This window comes from Puccinia triticina, chromosome 17A, assembly GCF_026914185.1.
Source record: "Puccinia triticina chromosome 17A, complete sequence".
Classification (NCBI taxonomy): domain Eukaryota; kingdom Fungi; phylum Basidiomycota; class Pucciniomycetes; order Pucciniales; family Pucciniaceae; genus Puccinia; species Puccinia triticina.
This window is the reverse complement of record NC_070574.1, coordinates 3495128-3514979: the sequence shown is the minus strand read 5'-3', so window position 1 is coordinate 3514979 and position 19852 is coordinate 3495128. Positions and strand designations below refer to the sequence as shown.

The window sequence follows — 19852 nt, the reverse complement described above, 5'->3', positions numbered from 1 at the left end:
TTTTGACCTTCGACCATGCCACTCACGCCACTTGATCCTTCTGCACTGATTTGAGGGGTTCGATCACATCTGGATTTTCTCTGCGTTGTTGGTTATGATTTATCAAATATGTATTAGCAGGAGAGGATAGGTGGGTATATGACAGCCTATTCGGCTGATCGGAGAATTTAACACAGAGGTTCTCACATCATGGAATCCTGATGACTGGTACTATCGCCTGTTCTTGCAAAAGTTGTGTCGGTATCGGCTGCTCTGTTTGTATCGAGTCACGTCAGGAGACATGGATCAAGTGTGGAAAAATCAGCTGATGATGCTCAATCAGTTGTGGTGTTTTCACTGATCATGATGCTCGCTTACTCTGCGCCTTGGCGGGACTCGTACTTGGAAGGTCTGCCGGAGGAAAAGGTACATGGTATATTTAGACTTGACGAGCTTCTCTTCAGATATTGATGTTAACTCTTTCAGCGGAATCAAGATGTCATCCGTGGCAGTGCGCTTCCACAGACTTGGACGCGGCAAAGATCGGCCATGTGAGCAAGAGAATAGGACCAAAAACGCTAGAAGTGCACCGGGATGACGAAACATTCTTCTCGTCTGCTTTTTGGCTTCGGGACGGGGATGGGAAAGAATTCAAGGTGCTCTGGGTGCTTGGATATAAATATTTATGTTGTTCGTGGGTTCAGCAAGTGGAGGCCGAGGACAACCAAAGGCTCAAGACATCCGGCACGCTCCAGGTGCAGGGGGTTTGTTTGCCACTCAGAGTCAAATACAGAGCGGCATCAAGAAGTGTTGGAGTAGAAAGCGTAGGTCTCAAAATCAGATTGGCCCACGCATGAAGGAATCATCCAGAATCAGAAGGAACTGGTTTCAGAGCTCTATGCAGAAGAGGAGAACCCAACCTGTTATGGTTATCACACACCCACCATCGCACCCCTGAGGTGAGGATGAAGCGCGGTCGAGTAAAGTGTATACCAAGTCAACTCCCTCGGTAATTGATGTAGGGACAGGCAGGGACCATCCGAATGACTCGGGCCCCTCGGCGCAATGCGACAAGAAGTTACCAGCTCGGCCGGGACGGAGGGAAATAAGAAGAGTTCATCGGGTCAATTGTGGAAATCAAGGCTGATTGTTGCAGTGAGCATGAACTCGGCTTGGGGCTGCCCATAGCACGAGGCACTGCCAATGGTAACACCGCATCGATTCGTCCTCCGTCCGTACGTCACTGGGATTGAGCCAGCGTCGGATCCATTGTGAGACAAACCTTCACGGACACAGTGGAGAAGTGATGATGCTCGCCGCCTGCCGTCGGACCCCCGATTGCCCGGAAGTTAGTCCGTCCTCCGGGCTCCCTTCAGAGTTGGCAGGCAGCCAGTCCCGGGACACGGCCAGCCAGCAACTTATCCCAACACACCCACTTCGGCCTGGTAACACAATGTAAGCCATTCCTTGTTGAGAAGGCGTCTGGATTATAGACTGGATAGCAGTCTGATGGCAGTATCCATCGGGCTGGACCAACCCAACTGATGATCGATACAATTCGGGCAGACTAGATGGCCCTCCGCGATTCGAGCAAGCCGAAGCCGAACTATATGGGTTCGCATGCCAAGGAGGAGGAGCAGTCGGTCTGGAAGAAGATCATCAGCCAGGAGATGAACGATCCCGAGTGTCGGAAAGCTAACACCGGCATCCTCGTCGGCTTCGCCGTCTTTTTCTCCTCGATCGCTTTCTTTAAAGTCGCCGGTGACCTCCTCGTCCCTGCCTTCTGAATATCCTGCCTCTCAAGTTTGTCCCCCTCCTTGTCCTACTTCTTTTCTTTCCGTCTTTCTGGGTATTGGGGTTTGTTTTGAAGCTGACGTGTTTCCTTCTTTTCTGGCGTTCTCTCCCCCTACATCTATGTTCTTCAGCGCAACCTGCAACGCAGAAACCAAAGAAGCGAAAATCATAATTGCAAAGAAAATATTGACGATCCAACCAGAATGATGACCAGATATAGAATCTTTAATTAACCTCCATATGTGTTCCAAACTAGCTTCGGTTGTACTTTGTGCGGTCTCACTTTGGTCTTGACATAACTGCTACCAGTTCCAGACCTGAGATCGAGAAAAACCTACCGTGGAGGAAACATGATATGGGGTTCTATTTACCCCCTCAGTCCTGGTATGGTACATGGGTGTTATGTATCGCTTGTGCCAACATGGAAGAGCACCTTGTTTCCAACTTGGGCACATGTAAGGTCCCAGGCATATGGGGTCTGTTATCTCTCAGTATCGATAGGCATCCATCGCAATGAAATTTCAAGCCATCTCTATCCAACGATTACACGAGATACAAAAACGATTTTCACAAATCGAAAATACGAACAACGGTGATAATGATTAACAAAATATATTTCTCGGAAAGATGGTTTAAGATTGATGCTGGGAAGGAGAGGGGACACGGAATTTGTGAGTGAAGGCTTGGTTTTGAGATTCGATGAACTCGTTGAGCAGAGATTCGATTTGGGAGACATAGTGCCGCTCGACAGCGGATATTCTCCGAAGCCGATCGAGATTTTGATGGGGTTTTGAAGGATCTGGTGGAGAAGTAGTGGACTCAAGAAGACGAGACTCGGCCTGGATTTCATCATCTAAGACGACTTGGGTGATGAGTTGAACGAGCCTCTTGAACCGATCGTCGAACTCCAAGCCGAGGGCCTTCATCTCCAACATATCGTTTTGGATTCCTCGGAAGTCGCGGAAGACTTTCCATTTGATCTGCAAGCTCTCAAAGTACACATCTCTGGTCAATCCGAAATATTTGACAAACGGATCCGAGTGGGATCGGGCCCAGTCGAAAAGATACAATGCCAGATGGGGGTTCTTGAACCGACTCGAGAAGGTTTTGAGGAGGTGTAGGAGGATCGGCGAGAAGAGTGGAGTGAAACAAACTGGCTGACTGGAGAGCATCGTCTCTGGATCCTGGTCGAAATTCATGTCCAGTTCGAATTCGGTGGGAATGGGTGGATGGGCATCAAGATTCTCGAAGACTTGCCCGAGTTTCGGTGTGGGATCCTGATCCGGAGGGGTTGTTGTTGGACTGCTGGATGGTGAGCTTTCCTCAACCAAGGATTCTGAGGGTGAGGGCGATCGGGATTGAGAAAAGACATGTTGATCGAGCCAGCCGAGCAATTCGAAGTCTGTCTCCATGCTGTCGATCTTCTGGATGAGCGAGTCGGAGAGTTCTTTGAGGATATCCTCGATGCGGAGATCCTCAGATGAGAGTTGATCGGGCCGGTGCCTTGAGAGGGATTTATTTGAGGAAGAGTGTTTTGATAGGATCGACTGAAATTCGGGACGATGCAGCAAGTCTCTTATCCCCGATCCTGCGCCGTTTTCTTGTTCTGGATCGGATTTGGTGGTCATCGAGAGTTCTTCTAATGGGATCGCCAGATCTTCGAGTAGTTCTAGTGCGATCAAACTTTCTCTGTGGCTCATTTGGCTCCTTTCGAGTTGGTTGCGGGTTCGCATGCTCCATGGCTTCATGGGTGTGAAGGATTGAGGCCCAGGATTGTCTGCCGAACCTTCTGCCAGCCTCCCTTGGATATCATCGTCGTCCTGCCGTCTGTTCGAGCTTTTGAATACCGGTAGGCCTGCCCTATCTCTCAATCGGGATCCCTTTTTCTTGGCGGAAGAGGAGGAGGGAGATGGTTTCGAGCTTGATGGGAATGGTCGTTGTGCGCTGTTGCTGATTTTACTCGGATCAGTTTCTACTCCGGCCCGTCATCAAGCCTGACAGCTCACCTAGATGGTTCTGTGTCCGTTGAGATCCAGCGGGTGCTAGCGGGTGAGCATGTTGTGAGATGGAGAGTGCCTCTGATCGTCAGTAGTTGGCGAGTGGTGCTGAGCTTGACCATTGGCCTGAGGTTTTCCTGGGTGCTTGCTTCGAAAAAATCAAGATCCACACTGGCGAAATCTCCCAGGGCAACACCCCCGGGGGGGCAGGCGGGAGCATATTGCATATATCCATATCTCATCACGGCCACCCTCAAAAAATCTTCGCCCCCGACCACCACCACCACAACAACTCGAAGAATATCCTTGGCCATCGACTTATCATAGTGTAAGCAAAACTAACTTGTGGTCGGAATGTTTGTTTCAATCAGGAATTCCTAATCCCAGCTGTTTTTTTTTGATGAATGCAGAACGATCGAAACATGCTACCCATCAAGTCAGCCTCCAAGAAGCGGAAACGGGTCAAAGTCGTGGACGGCGCCAGTCTGAAATCCAAGAAACCACTCGGGATCGAAGAATATCCCAACGTAGAACCCACGGCTGAAGAACTCGATCTTGAGGAAGCAGTCTTCGGATTCGCACCGGTATCAAGATCAAAACAGAAACTAGAACCTTCCAACCCAACCCACTCAGTCCGCCCTGATGATGAAAGCCCCAAGACCGAGCTTGCAGGCCTTGCAGATGATCAGGTGAAGCCACTAACGAGCATTCACCTTCGATTCTTTCGGCACCTCACTGACCTAAATCGATCTCCTGATAGTTATTCATCTTGGACGAGCCCAATCAACAATCCAATGGAGCTGAAAGTCTCAATGATCCCAATCAAAAATCAGAGACTATCGAGCGGAAAGAGTCAGCGCCCAAGACCGATCGTCGCCCTGAGAAGGTGCCTGCATGGAAGGACGAGTCCGCAAACCAGGTCTCAGTATCGATTAGCCATGGACCCAGCCGACTGAAGAAGCTAAGAACATTGGATGACCGAGACGATGATCAAAAGATCACTATTAGTGGAGAAGAATATGAGAAACGATTAAGGACCCAATTCGAGAAGATGAATCCAACACCAACTTGGTTGAGCGATCGCCGACAATCAAAAGGTAAACAGATCGACGGGGATGAGGATGAGGACCAGCCGGGTTTCGGATTAGATCTAATTCTTCAATCAACTGGCGATCTTAATCGTCCCAAGATCTCCAAAAAAACTCGCAAGGGGATCCTACCCAAAGGCCAGCTTCAAGTCGAGAGACTTCGAGACGCAAACCAAGCCGAGCCCGGAAAAACCAAATCCTCGCCGATCTCTTGTCTCCAGTTTCATCCCCATTCCGACGTCCTCTTCACCGCCTCGGCCGAGTCCAAGCGACTCTCATTCTTCAAGATCGACGGCACCCACAACCCGGCCCTCCACTTCGTTCATACACCCGATCTTCCAATCCAAGCCGCCGAATTCTGCCCTCCTTCAACTACCAACGTATCTTCAACCGTCCTGATCACCGGCCATCGGCCGTACTTCTACACATTTGATCTCCAAAGCTGTCAATGTATCAAGAGCCCCCAAGGACTCTTCCACAAATCTGTTTTCTCGCAATCGAGCAAAGGCACCTCACTCAGTCATTTCAAATTCTCGCCTCAGGGAAATCTCGTCGCATTTGTCGGGATGAATGGGCTTGTCGAGCTGGTCGACTGGTCGAACAACATTGGCTCGTCCCAAGTGATCCATAGCTTGAAATCCAACAACCCAATCAAGAGCTTGGCATGGTCACGCAACGGGACCGAGCTCCTGACGATCGGGAGTAATGCAGAGGTGTCGATCTGGGATCTGCGGATGAACAAGATCATGGGCAGTTGGTTCGACGACGGCGGATTCAATCCGACGAAGATCTCCACCACCGACCAAGACTGTCGTCGGCTCACCCAGGAGTCATATACGGCCATCGGCAGCCAAACTGGCATCGTCAATCTTTACGCCGATCAGATCCAGGATGGAGCCCCCTCCTCGTTCGTCGATTCCTTTCAGACCAGCCGGAAACCGTTCAAAACCATCGGCAACTTGACCACTTCGATCAACCGACTCAAGTTCAATCCCGACGCACAAGTGCTCGGGATCTCCAGTCAAGTCAAAAAGGATGGACTGAAACTGGTTTGTGCTTCTTTTTTTTCTTGGTCAACTCCAGTATCCTCGCATCCGGTGTTATTGACTGATCGCGGCACTCGTTTCTCTGGTTAGGTCCATGTCAAGTCTGGAACCGTCTTTTCCAATTGGCCTACTTCGAATACCCCCTTAGGTCATGTAACCGATTTCGACTTCAGTCACAATTCCAAATACTTGGTAACTGCTAACAATCGGGGCAAAGTACTGCTGTATTCACTCAAGTTTTGGGAATAATTTATTTGCTTTCTTCTTTCTCCTGCTTTCTTTTTTTTTATGTATGTTGTCGGATGATATCCTTTTTTTTTCTCCTCGCAACGATCATAAGGCGAGAATTCAGTCCCTCTTCTTTTCTTTTTGTCCTCAAACAACAATCATAAAACAATCATAATTATAAGGCCGCGGACCGTAACTATCCTTGAGACATCCAGTTGTCATATCACAAGCGTCCCTGCTAAAGGCTTTTGCTCGAACAAGCCCTGTTGAGCATTGACCAGCTAGCTTGACTAACCCCCTTTGTTTTTATAAGGAACTTGTTAAGTTAGGGTTTCGCGCCCCCTGCGGCGGGACTTATCGGGATCTATCGGGGTCCGGTGGCCGCATCGGGTACTTCGTTACTACTTCGAATTTTTGAGCTGCAAACACATAACCCCGATCGATATAAAGCGTGTTGTTCATGGTCCGACATGCCCGATAACGTCGAAAATTTGCCAGAGCGGATTGCGGACGGTCGAATCGAGTCAGTACCTCTTTCGTATATTTCTGCAATGGCCAAGCCATTCCATGCTAATTCTTGAATTGGACATGTGCCCTACCCCCAGCTCAACCGACACAGCAGCCAGATATTTAGGCCTAGTTGCTCGTATTCGACCTTTACTGATCCCCGCCTCGAGGTATCTGGCCTACACATCCGATGTTGGCGAAGCTTTCCGGCCGGTCGTGAATCCCAAAGTGGTCACAGGGGCGTACGGGATTTCGATTGCCTATGTGGTGAGTTGTCAGATCCTTAACACGAGCCCAATGGCAGCCCATTCAATCCGTGGCTGATTTCTGGATGGCGCGTCGAGGTGGGTGATGTGGCGTACGAAGGATGGAAGGGACATCTCCAAGCTCAGGGCGACCCGAATGACAATCTGGTGATCGGTCTGAAGGTTGCGCGACGCGCTGCGTTCCAGGGAACTGCAAGTAAGTTAAATCCCCCTAGCTTTCGGTTATTCCTGGAGCTAAAGATTAATTGGTCGATTCAGGCATGCTGTTTCCGGCTTTGGTCCGTAAATTTTGCTTTCTGTAAACACACCAAACGCGACTAGTTTATCTTGAACAGATTCCAATCCGCTTACGTTGACTCGAACCATAATATGTACCAATACTGTTTCTCATGTGGATCGGACGCACAGACCATGTACGCCTTGGGGTTTCTCTTCGTTCATTGAGAGAACTGTGCAGAGACTCAATCACCACCCTTTTTGTACGGTTTGTGGCCGATCGATCAGTCATTCCGCCGTTCGATATTCCAAGAGATTCATCTTTTCGAAAATGGCCAACCCACGAATGCATTCCATCGGTCCGACTGTCGGTAAGTTTGACACGCACACAACGCAAGTTCTTTTGGAGCCCACAGTTAGATTGAATTCGTCAATTTGTTCGTTTGTTTGTGTTTTTGTCAGTCGGCTTAGGTATCATACCCTTCTTGCCCTCATTATTCGACGAGCCAGTGGAACATCTTGTGGACAAGACTTTCGACCAAATCGAGAGGAAAATCTTGGGCGGAATCGTCCCTGAACGCTCGGATGTCGCCAAGCCCAAAGCAGAATGACCTACCCACTTCCTCTCACCTTCATAGGATGGCAACTGAATCTACCCAATTAAGAACACCAAATTCACAAGGTAGGGTAAAAGTTAATTAAAATTAATTCTTCGAGAGTCCATGTGTATCACTTCAACTCAACTTGCTTGAACCACAGATTTGTTGCTTGTATCTTTTGATCAATGTGGCTTAATATTTCATACACCTGTGCTGAGAAGTTATGTTTGCGCTTGCACGGATGCTGATTGCATTTTGATGCCCTTCACTGCAAGAGAAAGTCACTCAACCACCACCAGTGGAAAGCTTGTGATGGTACTTGAACCTTTCTCCAAAGAGGTTTCATACAATATGGTGGCAGTGCAAAAAGCACTATTCCAACATCAGATAATGGTGGTTATGCTAGAGTATCTTGCATGTCAACTGGTGGAAGTTGAGTGACTTTTTCTTGCAATGCATCAATGTCACTAGATACTTCCAAGTTTTGTCCCACTTGGCATTGAAAGCAGCTTGTTGGTGGCAAAAGTTGAATCAACCCTGATTTGAAGTAAGATGATACATGTGGAACTCATATGATCTACCAACCTTTTGGCCTGTCCTACATGTTGGGTAAAACTTTAAAGGAGTGATATTCCGGGAACTTTTCTGGAAAATATGTACTTTTTTCAGGTTTTCACTTAGTTTTTGACAATAAAAATCACAACTTGTATGCCCTTCACAGAAAGACAAAGTCCCTTTCTTCCCTGAGGCTTTGCCGGATAGACTTATGACTTAGGAATTTTCACATGAGAGAAATTTGGGTTTTCACCAGGGAAGCTTTGGGGGCACTCCCCAGACAGCTTAATTTGGTGTTAGTTTTTGTCTGAACTGGGGCGGAATTGCTTACAATGTGATGTTAAATTGTTTAATTACTGGGTAAGAACTATAGACCAATCTAATTTGGAGTGATATGTAACTATTCAACATGAACTATCATATAAATATGTTGAATTTATCTTGAAGTAAAGTTCATGTCAATCACAACTTGAGTTCTACATTTGAAAACCAGGTAGCTCTTGCACCTCCAATTTTTTACATTGGGGCAAACTGCCTTCATCAAATATATATCATGCCTGAAACACAATCGCCTAGATTTGGATAAAGAAAATATCAGAAGTGCAAAAATTTTTAGTATTTGCACAAGTGCAGGAGAAATTTATGCCATCTGGGTACATGAGGGTGACACAGTTTATAAATCACTCAGACACAAATGATCCTCTGGTCTGAAGAATGTGTGATTTGTGTCTGATTTGTCACCCTATTGCCATTTACTTGGCAGAAATTCCCCTCTGGTCTGAAAAGTGTGTGATTTGTCACCCCATTGTACGCGCGTACAATAGGGTGACAAATCACACACTTTTCAGACCAGAGGGGAATTTCTGCCAAGTAAATCAAGGTGACACAGTTTGGAAACAATTCAGCTGGACATGTCCCTCTGATCTGAAAAGTGTGTGATTTTTCACCCTAGTACAATAGAGTCAAAAATCACACACAAGTTACAAACTTTCCAGACCAGAGGGTAATTTCCAGCTGAATTATTTCCAAACTGTCACACCCTCATTTACTTGGGAAAAATTAACATCTGCTCTGAAAACTGTGTGATTTGTCACCCGATTGTACGCACGTACAATAGGGTGACAAATCAGGAACTTTTTATCCCAGAGGGGAATTTGTGACGAGTAAATGAGGGTAAAATTGAGGAAGATTTATCTGTAACTTCCCTGATGGACTATGATTTGTCACCCTACTGCTCGCGCGTACAATAGGGTGACAAATCCCACACCAATCACATTCTGTTTAGGCCACAGCAACAGGTACATGAGGGTGAAATGGTCCCAACACCATTCAGATTGACATCACTCTCTGGTACAAACAGTGTGTGAGTGGTGCTTTACCCTTTAGTTAAACTTAGTTACAGACACGTGGTCCAGTTGAGTTACTACTGAGTTACAGACGAGTTCCAGCTGAGTTATGGACACTTCATATATAGTTGTATATCATATCATGTTTGATTATACATATGATTTAGTAGACATTGCGCCAAGTTATTAAGAAAATTCAGGGTAAGGCACTCCCTGGGGAGTGCCCCCTAAGCTTCCCTGGTGTTTGGTGAGCTTTTTCTTTGAACCACCAGAAACCTTGATAACAACAAACCTTTTAAATTGCTGGACCGCTGGTAATTGGTAGGCCTGCATCTTCTCCTGATATAATCTCAGACAACCTGCCCTCCATCTTCATGCTTTGGTATTTTTTTAAGACTCTGATTTCTTCAGAAATCAACTGGATACCCCAAGAAAGGTCCAAGCGTGCTCACCCAAAACGCTGGGTTCTTATTATTGTTTTTTTTCTTAATTGATAAAATGTTTAAAAACATAGAGTTGTGATACTTGCAATTTACAAAATACCAAAATCAAGCAAATAGGTATGTGTTGTAGAAGAAATTGTTTTGAGAATGGGGGTTGACAATTATGTGAGATACATTATTACAGGGGATGCAGTGAAATGAGGGCTAAATTATCCTTTTCTCTCATGCAAGAATTCCTGATAAGTCATGACTCATAAGTCCCTCCGGCAAAGCCTCAGGCAAGGGAGGGACTTTTAAGTTTGCTTCACAGAGCCAATTGGATTCTGTGGGGGGAGAAGGGTCAAAATAGATCAACTTACAACCCTCACAGAGTCAATAGGACTCTGCAAAAGGAGAGTGGCCCAATGTGACCAACCTACTGTATGGACTTGGGGCAGGAGGCTACCAGTCCAATTGTACAAAACTCTGGGAAGAGAGCCTAGTCAACACCCTTGCAAGATGCTTATTATGGACTTGCCACCGGGACGGAAACTCCTAATTATTGCTCAATCAACACCATTTATTGGGTCCATGGGATCCTACAAAGGCCACTTTAATTGGACTTAGGTACCCACAGATCAAACATATAAGAGGCTGTATATGTGGCACTATGTGTGTACAGAGCACAGCCTTTGTATGAGCAATCCTATAATTTATCTAGCCATTTTGGCAGAAGCATTTGCTTTTGGGAGATGTCAATTGAGAAAGGACATCAAGTTCCATAAAAAATGGTCAACATGTTGCTTCAGGGCCTCCATACAAAGCTAAGTATGGTCGCGGGTCTTATTTCTGAGTTTTTCTGCCATTCAAATGAGATTGCAACAATCTTTTGAATTTATTTTGTAGATAGATTATAATAAACCAGAAATATTGCCTAGAGATGAATAAGAAAGACGTGTATTAAAACGGAATTGATCATTGCTTATCCGTGCTGCTGGATCTTCAAAACTGATTATAATAACAAAAATCTATAACTTTGATCTGCGAAGTTTGGACAGCTGGAAACTAACAAAAAGAAGCGGGAAAGAAAGACTAGTGGGAGATTAAGGCGGGTTTTGAATAAGTTATGTATGTTGCTAAGAACTTGATGGCTTTCATCCTGATGAGTAGCCATAACGAAAGCCTGAAATGCCACGTGGAGTCGAGGGAGGTTTGTAGATTTGATCGTCATGAGATTGGTCTACAGATAGGCTTGAATTAGTAGAATAGGCTGAAATCGTTCGAGTGGAGTTACTGAAAGACGTTGAGCTGTAAGACGCTTGAGAGGACGAGGGCTGAGTATAACGGGGAGAGCGGAATTCAAATGGGTATTGGATTCTTCTTTTTAGGAAATTGAGCGTGGCCATCATCGTATTTCCAGGCGTATCTTGTTCTTCCAGTTCTTCTTGCTCGTCATCACTATCGTCTAAATAACCCCCATTGTTCTTCAAGAAACCTGCGAGTATTTCGTTATCCGGATTTTGATATTCGCCGTCAGACACGACATATCTATGGGCTGACTTTCGGAGATTTGGCGAACACCAGGACGGCGATAAATTATAAACCTTCGTTTGCAAGTCCACATTCTCGTCACTCGAATTGAGCACTGGATGATGCACGACGCCTGGCTGACCAATTTTGGAAAGGATCTTTGTGCACCCTCCCGGACCCAATCGAGATATTGAAGAGATAATTCTCGAAGGGGGCGACAGACAGGGGGACAGGGCAGTACGAGAATGGCGAGGAATATAGGGAGATATTCTCTTCGCCCCGAGTTCCGATTCGGAAGCAGGAGTCCGCTCGAGTTGCACAGTGGGAATTCGTTGTCGTTCGTGTTTTAAACCAGGTGGAATTCGAAGTCTTTTGAGATGACTGATATTCAGATCCTGGGCGATTTGGGTTCTATCGGAGCGTCCTTCGATCTGAACATGGCTGGACATCCCGTGTTGGCTAGGTTGGATTCCATCACCAGTCACGCGGCATTCATGCGGTGCACGGGGATGGCGACAATGAGGTTGGTGGGGAGTGTGACGTAGGCCTCCTTGCAGTTGGTCATGATTAGTGGCTCTACGCATTTCGGGTTGAATTGGTGGGCGGAGATTCCGTGGGCAAAAACTTTGCTTGGATTAAGGTAACAAGATTGGGAAGAGCCGCGTCAAGACGAAATCGGAGACTTGGAACTCGGCGCAGATACTGTGTTTGAAAGGGATGCTGTCTGGCATTTGAAATAACCAATCATTTGAGACATTTACGAAGAGACCGTTATCTGGAGTCAGTCACGTTGCAAGGGAAAAAGAAGCTGAATTTGCAACTATCGGAACCTATCGAAACCCAAGATGACTAAGGCTTACCTGGTGAGCCAGATGAGGTCAGATGTTGCACGATGAACGGCCAGTTATAAAAGAAAATTTGGCGGACCAATTTCCAATGCAGGGTGATTGAAATAATTGACACGGTGGAAGCCTGGCCGCCAGGGTTTCGCAAAAGAAAATGTGGCGGGTTTTCAGTGGATAGGAAGAGTTGTTACGATAGCAGGGACTATTACAGGAAATGGAGGACTTCAGAGATTATGAGAGCTTGCAAGTTAGTGCTTGCCAGGGTTGAATAGGCTGGATGGATAAATGAAATTTTTGTAACGCAAATGCAGCGGCTGCAGCCTGGTTCTAGTGGGCTCCTTTCCGGCTTTGTTGCGAGTGAAATTTGTATCTATCTCCGGCTTGGAGCAAGGCCAGGAGCAGACCTGAGCAGACTGATGTCAATATTGACGTTCTAATCACGAGAGCGCTCCATGCAAACACCCACTCGGCCAGATGACATAGTTTGATGAATTTTATGTGATCATCGTCACGCTAGTTCGCTTCAATCACGGACAAGATTAGGATCGGAAAGCACATGGGCTCAGCCTTATTTCAATTTGCGACAGGTGTTTATGTATTTGCATATAGTGCGTCAAGAGCCATATCCGAAAGCCTACAATCGGAAATGTACTGGAGGATTCACGGAGATTTAACTTCCCTGGTTATTTTGGGTACATGACTGCAGAAATAACCTCCTCATGTGCCTACCCTAACTTAACTCCAACGCAAGGAGTGACGTTATTCCACGCTCAACCACCAACATTTGCTAATGAGTCGAGATTCAAACATCGGTAAGCATTGTTTGGAAAGGCTTCGCAGACGAAATCACATTTAGTAGGTCCCAGACACTAACAAACATCTCGCGGGTGGATTATACAGGCCCCTCCCTCAACCATCTCGTCTGCGTTTTGCCTCTTTACCTCCAACAAAACTTCAAATGACTTCGAGTAGTCATTCCCAAAATGTGATGATTATAGCGATCGGTGGACCGACTTGCTCTGGAAAAACAACGTATGTAATGGTGATCCACTTCAAGATCTTCTGGATGGAATAGATTAATAGCTAACCCCAGATCATCTTCTCTTTAATTGGGGCCCAACCATGCACACACACCCATTAACCACACGACAAACAACAACCCTGGGCTTGATTATTATGTTGAATAAAACTTTCGGACCTTCCCCCCACCGGTATGCTGTTGGACAACGCAACATGATTGGAAACATCGGATTTCGATAACCAATGAGACGGATGCTCAGCTTGGCCAAAAACTTGCAAAAGGTTCTGCCGAATTCAGAGATCTTACACCAGGATGATTTCGCGCCTAATTCTGAAGAGATTCCGATCCATCCCGTACATGGAGTCCCGGATTGGGATGATCCAAGAGGAGCGTCAGTAAAACTCTTTCGTCTGCCAAATAAATTTTGTATCCTAATCTGATGTGGAAAGGAAGGCCTTTTAATCGCATAACACACATTTTCATCAAAACAGTATCGACTGGATCCGGCTGAGGAAGACGATTGAGCAATTAAAAAACAATCCGGAAGAACCCTTACCAACGACACACGATAACTTGAACACCGCCGTCGATCCAATAGAGCTAAACACAGAGAAATACGCGGATTGGATCGAGCGCATCGCGGCCTTGAAACTTCCCAAACGATTCATTATCTTGGATGGTTTCTTGTTATACTGGGATCAACACTGTGTCGAGAATTACGATCTGAAGTTCTTTGTCAGAGAGTCTTATGAAGTCTTGAAGGAGCGGCGTAGAATCCGTCAAACGTATCACACTGCTGGTCAGATAACCCGTTTCCTTTCCTGACTTAAATTCCCTCTCATGAGGGGCGAATAGATCGTGCTAACAGACACATGTTGCGAATCCTTTTTTTTGTCTCACCAGATGGAATGACGTGGAAAGATCCCCCTGGTTATTGGGACCAAATCATCTGGCCAGCTTATCTACTAGCCCATCGTCACATGTTCAAAGAGGGTGCAGTTGAGACAGCAGCACTCGATCGAGACTCATGGGCGGGCAAAGATGTCGTCCTCCTTGAGCCCTCCAAAGGCGACCCCGGAGAGAAGACGATATCCCAGTTCCTAGAAACCACACTCAAGGCAATCTGCGACCACCTTCAAAACTCGCCGCCTTCCTCACAACCTGCATAACCATCTGGTTGTTGTTTTGCTTCCATAGACTCTTCTCTGTTTCAATTGAACACAATCGTTAACTTTACACATCATTATTTATTTCTCTCTCGTAGATCCATTCTAGATTATGTTCTCCTCTCACTTGCTTGTATTTTTTACTATCGTTTCTTTTTTTTTATCATGTGTTTATGATTTCCAGCAAACTCATGGAGAGAATCAGACTTGGATATAGAAAATCATGTAGTGCTTTGAAACTCAACTCTGCCACCTTTCAAATGTTGTCCAGTCCGATAGAGAAAGTACATATGGCCGTATGTATGTAGTATTTTAGATAAATAAATACAGGATTTATTTCAATTTAATTTGGGTATTTTACCACATGGGAGATCGCAAGGTCGAGTGCACACCTGGATAGTTTTGGTCAGGCAAGAGAAGTTGGCAACCGTACATTCCACCTTTGTCGATATATTGTCAATAGCAGTACTTTGGTAGGGCTTTGATGGGGCAAAAACCATCGAGCAAGCAACAGAGTTCGTCAGGGCTGAGTTTTTTCGAACTGTTAAGCACGCAGTGGAACTAGACCAATGGGTCAGGCCTGAGTAGCAGAAGTCGGCTGTTGAGGATAAGATTCCTCATCAGCAACCTCACAGCCTTACAGGAGGCCTCACGTGGCTGACGTCTGTTTCTGCCCTTAATTCACTAGGAGGACCATGCAGGCGGCTCTGCAGGAGAGTCTGGGGCTGATGGGTCTTTGGAGTTGCCCAACGAGCAGATGAACCGTGGAGCAGCGGTACCACTCGGGCCTCAGTTCTGTGCAAGTTCTTTATGCGATGCCAAAGCGTCTTCAACACTAAATTACGTTTGCAAAGGTTGGAACATCGAATAAGGCGCATTTTGTTCGTTGCAGAGGGCAAGTTTATTTACAAGCACTACAGCTTGAGGGATCAATTATGCTGGTTGAGGGAAAGAGGTGAAAGTTAGGCCATCATTTAAGTTTACGGACTTCCACGATAGGCAACGGATGGGCGAAGCAGGTTTACTTACCTTGACGAAACCGATGGCGGCAGCCCGTTCTCGGAAACATTGACGGCAGATGTTGAGGCCGTATTTACGGATCAGACCGGCAACGTGGTTGCAGACCTTGCTATTGGGCGTTTTGTGATTCGAAACAATTGTGAAGATTGTTCGGTGGCAAGATATTGTCACGGGGTTGTTGTCAGAATTTTCGCTTTTATTTTCACAGATCAAGGCGGCTAGTCGCAGAGAGTGGGGATGGGGAGAAATGCTAACCAGCAACGGGAGCCTTTGCCGTAGGTGCGGGGACGAGAGTTCCAGACGTTACCGTGAGACATGGTGAGATGAAGCGGCTGGAGATGAGCAGAGAGTGCTAGTGAGCGGCATGCAAAAGAATTCGACTTCAAGTACACAATGAGCTGAGCGACTTACTGTCTTTGAAAAAGAGTCGGATGCGAGTTACCTTGATCGATCAGATAGCGGTTGATGCTGGATACCAGGAAGGCTGAGTGGGGCTTCCGTTGCTGATGAGGTTGATGTTGCGGGTGAAGAGCCGGACCTTGTGGGCGCCGACCGGGGGGGTTTGCGTCAGACCCGGAATACCCGGTTGGGCACCCGGTTAGGGCTGCGAAACCTAACTGATGGTGAGACTCGCCCTGCGCCCCCCACCCGCCCAAACTGGCTGACCGCAAGCCAGCGATTCCCAGCCCGTCTGCTACTTAGACCATCCACGCCCAAGTCCCGGAACCCGATCAGCAAGAGTATGTTACGCTCCCCTCATTCACGGCAACTCCGCATCCAGCGATAGCACCAGCTAATCTTAATCTATCTGACGTTCAATAGGCTGCCCTCAAGATGAGTATTTCAAGAGACTCTCGACACAAGCGTTCGGCTACTGGGGCGTAAGTCGGGGCCTCTCTCATGTAGCGATCTAGCGTATTCCACTCATCAAACTTGCTCGGAAACGTGGATGTTGACATACGCGGTCAAATATTTACCTCCCCTCACTTTGACATGATCCTCCAGCAAGCGTGCCCAGTACCGCAAGAAAAGAAAATTCGAACTCGGTCGTCAACCCGCCATGACCAAATTGGGCGCCAAACGGATCCACACCGTCCGTGTTCGTGGTGGCAACTTGAAGTACCGCGCCTTGAGACTCGAGGCTGGCAACTTCTCGTGGGGATCCGAGCGAATCACCCGCAAGACTCGTGTCATTGGCGTTGTCTACAACTCCACCAACAACGAACTTGTCCGAACCAACACCCTTGTCAAGGGTGCTATCATCCAAATCGATGCCACTCCCTTCCGTCAGTGGTACGAGTCTCACTACGGCCAACCCGTCACCAAGCGAGGCAAGGTTGGTGATCGTTTTTCCCTTGAATTCACATGCCCTGCGCAGTATGGTGCTTGGTGAACCCTGACATGATCTCGGCTTGACTCCTCGTACTACTCCAGCTTGCCAAGGTTGAGGAAACTGCTGGAGAACCCGCCAAGGAAAAATCCAAGTCGGTCCTCCACAAACTTGAACAGCGACGCCTGACTGGTAAGGTCGACCAAATGCTAGAAACCCAGTTCCAGGCCGGTCGACTCTATGCTTCCATTGCTTCCCGCCCTGGTCAAAGCGGACGCTGTGATGGCTACATTCTCGAGGGTAAAGAACTTGAGTGTGAGTAGTGGAACGTTTCTGCAATTTATTTTCTTGCTACACCTCACTGATACATCCCTGTCGTCTACTGTTCATTTCTTGCTCGCCTCTCATCTCTCCACCTTGCATCAACTTTTCAATATCCTCGTTGTACTTGATCTCGTTCCATACCATTAGTCTACCTCCGACGATTGAAATCGTCAAAGCAAAAACACGCTGCATGAAAATTAAATTTTACATTTGCCTTTGTCCCACACCGCGAGATCGTTCTGCTCCTTTCTCCTCGATTGGCATCCTTCCTTCGACCCGCTTACTCTGCATGCCTGAAATGAATAAATCCTACTACCGTATGCACTCGCTTCCGAGTCTCCCCAAATATTTTATTTTGCGTGCTCGCCTCATCCGCTTGAACTCGAGTAGAAAAACTTACACATCTGGATAAGGCTGTACTCAGTGGGAGATCTTGATTGGCACATGCTGGGCAAATTGTCAACGCGGACTTGACGAGGTCGCTGCGCTCCCCCGAGGAGGGACTTGTGCCCAATGTCCCATATTTGGCTTGAGGCTGCCCAGCCAATTGTCCAAATTTCCCTTTGAACCCATGTATCACCTGGTACACCTCTGATTTCCTCACAGTCTCCGGTACCATTAGAATCACCTTCTCCTTCTACATGTTACTATGTATTCCATCAAACTTACATCCCCATCCCTTGGAAATAATTTGGATGTAAAAAAACTGGCTGGGAAGGTCTTGTGGGGCCAAAACCATGAGAACCTGGACCTGCAATTGGCCGCGGTTGGCCCTGCGGGTCCATCACATTGCTCAGGAACAGCCCTCACAAGAATGGCTGCTGGGCGGCCAGTTTTTGATGGATTCATTTGAAAAGTTATGTACAAGACAGCTGAGATTGTGGGCTACAACATGGTACATGAAGCTTTGACATTGACACTGAGAGAGAGGAGTAAGACAGATGTAACAACAAAAAACTTGATTTTCTGCATAAAAACCCGCCAGCCTCAGGCCAAGAATGGGACTTTAGTCCTAAGCCTCTCCTTTGGAGACGCTTTGTGCCTCCTTGGAGAGGCTTAGTTAAGCTTGGGTCAACGGCCCATCTGCTTCCTCATTTGACTACAATTGAGCTCATCACCTTAACTACCTGGCTATGACATGTAAAGCCAGTCACATTCACCAGGGGGATTCAAAGTTGGCTATGCACAACTTCCATGTACTTTTGCAAGTTGGTGTTCAAGGCTATTACTGAACACCAAATTTCAAAAAAAAAAAAAAACATTCAAGCTGGCTTGGGGGTGTAGTACAAGGTGGCTTGCATGCACTTGCGCAACTCAGTGTTCAGGAATGAACTTGAACATGGACTAGCAAAAGTGAATGCAAGTTGCACCTGGCCAACTTTGAAACCCCCTACAATGTGCAGAAACAGTTCATGACTGCACTACAGGTTGCACAGTCATGTTGCAAATCATGACAGACATGCTCATGCCATGGACTGTCAGACAGGTTGACATGTAGCTTCCATGAGAGTGACAGCACTGTGAACCCCTCTGCACAGTCACTGTTTACATGACATGTACCCCATGGTGCTTACATGTTATCTGCATGAAAAAGAGACCTGTGAAATTACAGGTCCTCCATGTCATGTAATGTTGACAGGACAGTGTAACCTGTCCTGCAGACATGATTGGTTTTTGCACATGGTCATTAGACTAGTGCATAGACAACCACTACACCTGGGAAGTTCCTTCAAAAAGGATATCCCAAGGCTTCCTTGAGGATTCCCCGTAGTGCCCCTGCCCAAGGTTGGACCAGAGGCTGCTGGTCCGCACATTCACGTGCTCTCCACCAAATGGATCACAAGGGCACTTTTTGATAATCCTGAGGATTCCACAAGAGCCTTTTCCTGTCTGTGGAATCCCCAACTATTCCTTGTGATACCAGCGGCAGTGTTGGGCTCATGGATGGATCACCAAGCCCGAAGTGGTTGACTCTCCAAGGAATCATTGTGATACCAACGGGCGGGTCAAGCCCACGGATGGACCACCACACATTGAATGGTTGACTTGACATGGCTCACTTTTGAGGGTGCTCAAGCTCAGGTAGCGTTGTACAGCGTGGATTGAATCTGTTGGTGTTGGAAAAATGGAAATGTCACTTACATGTTATGTCAGGTGTTGCAGGTTTTTTATAGAACTTTCTCTCAAGTGCGCACAGCTAGCTGGTTGTGAACTCAAAAACTGCAAATCAACCAGCAACATACTCATGGGATCAAGAAATCATCAAACCTCAAAACCATTGGATCAAGCTCAGTCACTCATCACTCAAACATTGAGCCACATAGAGAGTCTCAGGTCAGGTGGAGGAGGATAGGTACCTGATCATCACCATTTCTGAATGTTGGCACAAGTTCACTTATGGTTCAAGTTCTGTTTTTATTGTTTTCTTGTTTTTTCTTAGTTCATCTATCTCAATGTGTCTCGCATCTCAAGTAGTCTGTTAAATCAAACCTTTCTATCAACCTAGGTAAATATTATCATCAATCTTTGATTTCTCACATTCTCATTATATTAAAACTTTGTGTTGTTACGAT

The 19852-nt window shown here is 46.7% G+C and overlaps 10 protein-coding genes across 10 annotated transcripts; 7 read left to right on the top strand and 3 right to left on the bottom strand.

The window, feature by feature from the left end:
- Positions 1 to 1550: 1550 nt before the first annotated feature.
- Positions 1551 to 1766, top strand: PtA15_17A325 (uncharacterized protein; the record flags this gene model as incomplete). Its single annotated transcript, XM_053164430.1, has 1 exon — positions 1551 to 1766. The coding sequence occupies one exon, from the start codon at positions 1551 to 1553 to the stop codon at positions 1764 to 1766; it is 216 nt and encodes a 71-aa protein (XP_053028398.1).
- A 639-nt stretch (positions 1767 to 2405) lies between these two features.
- PtA15_17A324 (uncharacterized protein) lies at positions 2406 to 3521 on the bottom strand (the record flags this gene model as incomplete). Its single annotated transcript, XM_053164429.1, has 1 exon — positions 2406 to 3521. The coding sequence occupies one exon, from the start codon at positions 3519 to 3521 to the stop codon at positions 2406 to 2408; it is 1116 nt and encodes a 371-aa protein (XP_053028397.1).
- Positions 3522 to 3838: 317 nt separating this feature from the next.
- On the top strand, positions 3839 to 6153 carry PtA15_17A323 (uncharacterized protein; the record flags this gene model as incomplete). The annotated part of the gene is made up of 5 exons (XM_053164428.1): positions 3839 to 3857; positions 3959 to 4098; positions 4181 to 4459; positions 4531 to 5907; positions 5995 to 6153. 5 exons carry the CDS (start codon positions 3839 to 3841, stop codon positions 6151 to 6153), a joined length of 1974 nt encoding a protein of 657 aa, XP_053028396.1.
- A 449-nt stretch (positions 6154 to 6602) lies between these two features.
- PtA15_17A322 (uncharacterized protein) lies at positions 6603 to 7207 on the top strand (the record flags this gene model as incomplete). Its single annotated transcript, XM_053164427.1, has 4 exons — positions 6603 to 6655; positions 6738 to 6906; positions 6984 to 7101; positions 7164 to 7207. The coding sequence occupies 4 exons, from the start codon at positions 6603 to 6605 to the stop codon at positions 7205 to 7207; spliced, it is 384 nt and encodes a 127-aa protein (XP_053028395.1).
- Positions 7208 to 7274: 67 nt separating this feature from the next.
- On the top strand, positions 7275 to 7732 carry PtA15_17A321 (uncharacterized protein; the record flags this gene model as incomplete). The annotated part of the gene is made up of 3 exons (XM_053164426.1): positions 7275 to 7318; positions 7410 to 7492; positions 7584 to 7732. 3 exons carry the CDS (start codon positions 7275 to 7277, stop codon positions 7730 to 7732), a joined length of 276 nt encoding a protein of 91 aa, XP_053028394.1.
- A 3465-nt stretch (positions 7733 to 11197) lies between these two features.
- PtA15_17A320 (uncharacterized protein) lies at positions 11198 to 12157 on the bottom strand (the record flags this gene model as incomplete). Its single annotated transcript, XM_053164425.1, has 1 exon — positions 11198 to 12157. One exon carries the CDS (start codon positions 12155 to 12157, stop codon positions 11198 to 11200), a length of 960 nt encoding a protein of 319 aa, XP_053028393.1.
- A 957-nt stretch (positions 12158 to 13114) lies between these two features.
- On the top strand, positions 13115 to 13493 carry PtA15_17A319 (uncharacterized protein; the record flags this gene model as incomplete). Its single annotated transcript, XM_053164423.1, has 2 exons — positions 13115 to 13230; positions 13319 to 13493. The coding sequence occupies 2 exons, from the start codon at positions 13115 to 13117 to the stop codon at positions 13491 to 13493; spliced, it is 291 nt and encodes a 96-aa protein (XP_053028392.1).
- A 188-nt stretch (positions 13494 to 13681) lies between these two features.
- PtA15_17A318 (uncharacterized protein) lies at positions 13682 to 14608 on the top strand (the record flags this gene model as incomplete). Its single annotated transcript, XM_053164422.1, has 3 exons — positions 13682 to 13830; positions 13931 to 14238; positions 14343 to 14608. 3 exons carry the CDS (start codon positions 13682 to 13684, stop codon positions 14606 to 14608), a joined length of 723 nt encoding a protein of 240 aa, XP_053028391.1.
- Positions 14609 to 15179: 571 nt separating this feature from the next.
- On the bottom strand, positions 15180 to 15942 carry PtA15_17A317 (uncharacterized protein; the record flags this gene model as incomplete). Its single annotated transcript, XM_053164421.1, has 4 exons — positions 15180 to 15203; positions 15268 to 15411; positions 15635 to 15734; positions 15881 to 15942. The coding sequence occupies 4 exons, from the start codon at positions 15940 to 15942 to the stop codon at positions 15180 to 15182; spliced, it is 330 nt and encodes a 109-aa protein (XP_053028390.1).
- Positions 15943 to 16459: 517 nt separating this feature from the next.
- PtA15_17A316 (uncharacterized protein) lies at positions 16460 to 17473 on the top strand (the record flags this gene model as incomplete). The annotated part of the gene is made up of 4 exons (XM_053164420.1): positions 16460 to 16506; positions 16631 to 16961; positions 17060 to 17270; positions 17427 to 17473. 4 exons carry the CDS (start codon positions 16460 to 16462, stop codon positions 17471 to 17473), a joined length of 636 nt encoding a protein of 211 aa, XP_053028389.1.
- Positions 17474 to 19852: the final 2379 nt, after the last annotated feature.